Source organism: Condylura cristata, unplaced genomic scaffold (assembly GCF_000260355.1).
Source record: "Condylura cristata isolate star-nosed mole 26May11 unplaced genomic scaffold, ConCri1.0 scaffold00058, whole genome shotgun sequence".
NCBI classification, from domain to species: Eukaryota; Metazoa; Chordata; class Mammalia; order Eulipotyphla; family Talpidae; genus Condylura; species Condylura cristata.
The window spans coordinates 820,560-826,116 of NW_004567159.1; the positions used below are offsets into that span (position 1 = coordinate 820,560).

The 5,557-nt window shown below is 73.0% G+C and overlaps 1 protein-coding gene across 1 annotated transcript; it reads left to right on the forward strand.

Moving 5' to 3' along the window:
• Positions 1–284: 284 nt before the first annotated feature.
• Positions 285–5,285, forward strand: NADK (NAD kinase). The gene is made up of 11 exons (XM_004695278.2): positions 285–488; positions 1,306–1,389; positions 2,355–2,484; positions 2,547–2,655; positions 2,872–2,957; positions 3,322–3,424; positions 3,621–3,775; positions 3,862–3,961; positions 4,034–4,191; positions 4,451–4,533; positions 4,605–5,285. The coding sequence occupies exons 1-11, from the start codon at positions 346–348 to the stop codon at positions 4,762–4,764; spliced, it is 1,311 nt and encodes a 436-aa protein (XP_004695335.1). The 5' UTR covers positions 285–345; the 3' UTR covers positions 4,765–5,285.
• Positions 5,286–5,557: the final 272 nt, after the last annotated feature.

The window sequence follows — 5,557 nt, forward strand, 5'->3', positions numbered from 1 at the left end:
AGAGAACCACGAGGACCTGCTCGGCCGCCTCCCGTGGCCGCTTCCTGCTGAGCCAGCTGGGCGTGCCGGTGGCCTGGTGGCCTGTGGTGGCCACACCAGTCCATGACGCGGGAGCCCCGCGCAGCTGGCCGTACAGCAGAGGCCCGGGCGGCGCCTGGGGAGCTGTCCAGCAGCCAGGAAGCCCTGCCGGCCCCTCAGCAGGGGGGATGGCCACCGGGCCTTTCTCCAAAGTGCCCTGCCCTCCCCGCCCTGGCGTCTGCACCGCCCACTCACCGCCACCCCCTTCCCAATCGCTGCAGGCGCCGGGGTCGGACTGAGCGAGGCCCTCGCCCGCCCGCCGTGGGCATGGAGCAGGAATCCTTCAGCCCGAGCCCGGAGCTGAGCTCCGGCCCGGCCCCGGACCGCTGCTCGGCCTGCCATGGGGACGAGGACTGGGGCCGGGGCCGCCCCAAGGCCCGCAGCCTGTCGGCCGGCACCAAGGAGTTCAGGTAGGCGATGGCCGCTGGAGCCTGGGTGTGGGCGGGGCTTCAGGTGCCGGCCCGCGGTCAGGGGCGGGGCCAGCTCTGCAGCGCGGCTGTTGGGCAAGCACGGCCTGGGCTGTGCAGCCGGCGGCTTGCACAAGGCTCTGGGGCCCGGGCAGCGGGCGCGGCTGAGCGCGGGGAGCCGAGCGCCTCCGAGGCCGATGTCCGGTCTGGCACAGCGGCTGTGGGTGAGTGGTGGCGCTCGGCGGGGGGAGCCTGGCCCCGCAGGTGGGCGTCCGGTCGGAGCTCTGGCCTCGGCCAGGCCTGGCCTCTGCCTGGGGCCACTGTCCTGCGCGAGCCTAGGCTGGCAGAGGCTCCTGAGAGCAGAGGTCGCACCGGCAGCCATCGGGCCCAGGCGGCCAGCACGGCCACTCCAGGGCGGAGGACATTTCCTGCCTTCGTGGGAGGCAACGGCCGTGGGGGCGGCAGCTGCCCGTTTGGGGGCCGCCTGGACTGGCCTCCGGATGTCCTTTGCTGGGCACCTGCCTAGGGGGGCCCTGTGGCAGGCCACTCTGGCGCTGGCCAGGCCGCGCGTCCCACCCGGGCCCCAGGCCTCAGCTCCCGAGGGGCCTTGTGGGGCCACACCTGCCCTGGTCTGGAGGGCGTGCTGGGGCGTCTCACGGACCTGGGTGCCGGCACAGCCACCGCGACCGTTCCAGCCTGGGGCAGGGTCCCGTGTTCTGGGGCCGTGTGGACGCAGGTGTCATTCGGGCCAAAATGCTGAGCGGCTCCCCGGGCCTGGGTTCCCGGTGTGTGCCTGCACTGACCTGCCCTCTGCCCGCAGGAGGACCCGCTCTCTGCACGGACCCTGCCCGGTGACCACATTCGGACCAAAGGCTTGTGTGCTGCAGAACCCCCAGACCATCATGTGAGCGTGGGCGGCGGGGGCGGCCAGGGCTGCCACAGCCTCACGGTCAGGGGCCTTGGCCAGGGCCACTCAGGGGTGTCTGGGAAGAAGCCGCTGCGCCCCACTGCAGCTCAGCGCGTAGCCAGGTCCTTCTCTCCGGTCTCTGGAGATGACCGTCTGGGACGCGGTGCCCCCGCCCCCGTCCCAGGCCCTGTACGTCTGCCCCAGCCCTGGTGCCAGCCAGCACGCTGGTGCGAGAGGGCTCAGGCCGCCTGGGGCCCCTCCGGGGCCGGCTGGCTTGGTGTGGGCGTCATCGGGGGCAGAGCCCCCGGCACCTCAGCTAGTGGGGCTTTATGGGCCGGCCCTGGTGTCCCCCTGGGTCAGTGACACGTGAGCGGCCAGGCCCATCGCCCGGTGTCCAGGCCGCACATCCTGCAGGGCCCACAGGTCTCTGGGCGGACGGCCCCTGGGGTGGCCGCGGGTCGCGACGGGAGAGGCTTCGAGGTCAGCCCTCTGTGGCTGGATGTCCACTGACTCAGCCACCGCTGCCTCCCCGGCTCACGGCCAAGCAGGGAGCCACGTGAGGCCTCCGCCTGACGGCCGTGCGGACCGGTTCCACAGCCCCGTGTGGCTCTGTCCTGAGGGCCATAGGCGTCTCGGGCGCCTCTCACGGCTGCGCTGCCCCGAGAGCCATCCTGCGGCCAGCGGGCCAGGAGGCAAAAGGCCACGTGGGTGGCGTGGGCGGGTGCGGTCTGCCAGGCGCCTGCCCCGGACGCCCTCGGGCGCGGCTGCTCCTGCGCCTCTCCACCCTCCGCGTGGCCATCTGCTGCTGGACCTGGAGCGGGCGCCGACCCGGCTCAGGTGGCCCCTGTGTCCCTGCACATGAAGAAGGCTGGCGGTCAGCCTGCCCCAGCAGGCTCGGCTGGACAGCAGCCACTCGCGCGGCTTCCCTGGCTGGACGTCCCCTGAGGCCGCTGTCCCCCCAGGCACATCCAGGACCCCGCGAGCCAGCGGCTCACGTGGAGCAAGGCCCCGAAGAGCGTCCTGGTCATCAAGAAGATCCGGGACGCCAGCCTGGTGCAGCCCTTCAAGGAGCTGTGCGCGTTCCTCATGGAGGTGTGTGGCCTGACGGGGTGCTGGGGCCGCCTGCGGGGCGGGGCTGACCGCGGCCCTTGCAGGAGGCCGACATGGTCGTGTACGTGGAGAAGAAGGTGCTCGAGGACCCCGCCGTAGCGGGCGACGAGGACTTCGGGCCCGTCAGGAGGAAGTTCTGCACCTTCAGGGAAGGCAAGTGCCCGGCGCCTGCCCCCGGCGGGCCCCACCCCCGTCGCCCGCACCGCCCCTGCGTGGGGGGCGGCTGGCCCTGCTGCCCCCAGCCGCGCCCCGCCCCCGGCGGGCCCCACCCCCGTCGCCCGCACCGCCCCTGCGTGGGGCCCGGCTGGCCCTGCTGCCCCCAGCCGCGCCCGCCTCTGGTGCCACGGCGTCGCGCATGCTTCCCCGCAGACTACGACGACATCTCTGACCAGATCGACTTCATCATCTGCCTGGGCGGGGACGGCACCTTGCTCTACGCCTCCTCCCTCTTCCAGGTGAGCCTGCTGGCCGCGCCGCGCGCTCCTCGCTGCCCTCTTCGCGGCTTGGGTGGGGCTGGGGGCGACAGCGAGTCAGGAGCCGCAGGCGCCTGGTGGCCGGCAGGTGCTCACGCAGGCCCTGGTGTCACATGTCACCTGCGGGCCTCGCCCTCGCCTGGCGGGTCCCGGGCGGCCAGGAGGTGCGGAGGGGGGGTGCGCTGGGCTGACCCCTCCTGCCAGGCCCCGGTCCTGCCCCCGAGCTCCAGGGGTGGGGGTCTCGCTGCCTTCCCAGAACCTTCACCTCTGGGGCAGCACCTGCCTGTCGGGCGGGGCTGGGGGCTGGTGCTCGGCCTGGGGCTGCCCTGAGCGCTGTCCCCTGCAGGGCAGCGTGCCGCCGGTCATGGCCTTCCACCTGGGCTCCCTGGGCTTCCTCACGCCCTTCAGCTTTGAGAGCTTCCGGGCCCAGGTCGCGCAGGTGATACAGGGTGAGCCGGGCCCCGGGCGCGGAGCACCTGCCGGGCACCCAGGGGCCGGCGCCTCCCACCGTCCCGAGGCGCCGGCCGGCCGCGGGGGGCCCGTCTGGGTGGGGCACGGGAGCGGCCCCGACCCTGGGCACTGCGGTCTGTCCGGCCAGGCCCTGCGGGGGGCCCTGCCCACTGACCCCGCTGGCCCCGCGCCCAGGGAACGCAGCCATCGTCCTGCGGAGCCGCCTGCTGGTGCGGGTGGTGAAGGAGCCGCGTGGGAGGAGGGCGGCCGTCCCCAACGGCCTCCGTGAGCACGGGGCCCCCGCGGCCGGCCCGCACGCCGAGCTGGGGAGGCAGGTCATGCAGTATCAGGTGCGTCCTGGAGTGGACGGGCCCGTGGCGGGGCCCCGGGGGCCCCGGGAGCAGGAGCCGAGCGCGGTGCTGGCCTGTGTCCCCAGGTCTTGAACGAGGTGGTGATCGACAGGGGTCCCTCCTCCTACCTGTCCAACGTGGACGTCTACCTGGACGGGCACCTCATAACCACCGTGCAGGGCGACGGTAGGCGGGCGCGGGGCCGGCGGGCGCCCCAGGGCGGCGGCGGGCCGGAGGAGTGACCCCTGCCGCCCACAGGCGTGATCGTCTCCACCCCCACGGGCAGCACGGCCTACGCGGCCGCCGCCGGAGCCTCCATGATCCACCCCAACGTGCCGGCCATCATGATCACGCCCATCTGTCCTCACTCGCTGTCCTTCCGGCCCATTGTGGTCCCGGCGGGCGTCGAGCTGAAGGTCAGAGCCCAGCCCTCCTGCCCAGCCTCCAGCCTCTGGCGAGCGAGCTGGCCGGCCCGGGGCCTGCTGGGGCGGAGGGCGGAGTGGCCCCACCTGAGCCGTGTGGGCTGGACCCCGGCTCAATCTTCCGGCCACAGCGCGTGCCGAGCCCCCCCCGCCCCCCCGGGTCTGCAGCGGCCTCAGCCTCCAGCCTGGCCGCCAGGCCCCATGGAGGGGCTGAGCCGACTCAGGACCCGCCCCCACCCCGTCGGCCCCCCAGATCTCACTGTCGCCGGAGGCCAGGAACACGGCCTGGGTGTCCTTTGACGGCCGGAAGCGGCAGGAGATGCGCCACGGGGACAGGTGAGTGGCCTGGGCGCCGTCGGGGTGGGGCGGGCGCGGGGCTGCCGGGGCTGACCGCCCGCCCCCCGCAGCATCAGCATCACCACCTCCTGCTACCCGCTGCCGTCCGTCTGCGTGCGTGGGCCCGTCCGCGACTGGTTCGAGAGCCTGGCCCAGTGCCTGCACTGGAACGCGCGTCGCCGGCAGGCGCCCTTCCCGGCGCGGGCCGCGGCCGGCGGCGAGGAGGGCTAGCCGCCGGCTCACGTGGGCCTCGGAGTTCGGGTCGGCTCGGGCCCTCGCGCCTTCGGTCTAAAGACGCCTCGCAGCCAAAGCGCGCCTCGGGGCCCCGCCCCAGCTCCCGCCGCCATTCCGCATGCCCGAGGGGATTTCTGGCTCTGTCCGACTCGGAGGTTCTCCTACACTCTGACTGCAGACCTCACGCTCGCTCGCGTTGCAGGCGGGGCGGGCGCCCCGCGGGCTGGGACCAGGAGGGCTGTCCTGGGCGGCGCTCGGCCGGCGGGGCGCTGTGGGGCGGCCCTGGGCCCGGGGAGCCGGCTCTGCCCGCCCGCGCTCCGACCGCCTGTGACTCCCGGCCACTCTGAGAAGACCCGGTGGTGCTGACCAGGCCCTGGGCAGCATGATGGTGGAATGGTCTACACGACAGCTTTTTCAAGTAAATTCTTACTGTTTCATATTGTTAATATCTTGAAAATTTGTTATCTGTTGAAAACTTATCACTATTTTCAGATTCTTTCAATAAACAGAATTGTTTTAATCTCCGGGTCGAGTGGCAGCCTTACCTGGTGTCCGTAACCGGGTGGTCGGCGGGGCCCCGGAGGTGGCCTGCTGTGGGTGAACCCCGACCCCCAGCACACCTGGCCGGGACATCCACACCCACGGACCCCAGGGCCCACAGCTGGGTGTCGGGGCAGGGGCCTGAGGACCTCGCCCCCCGGCGCCCCCAGCTCTGCGGAGGCTGGCTTCTTGGGGACTGCCTCCCAGTCTCCCCCCAGAGCTGTTTACTAAGGGGCCACGTGGGGCCCAG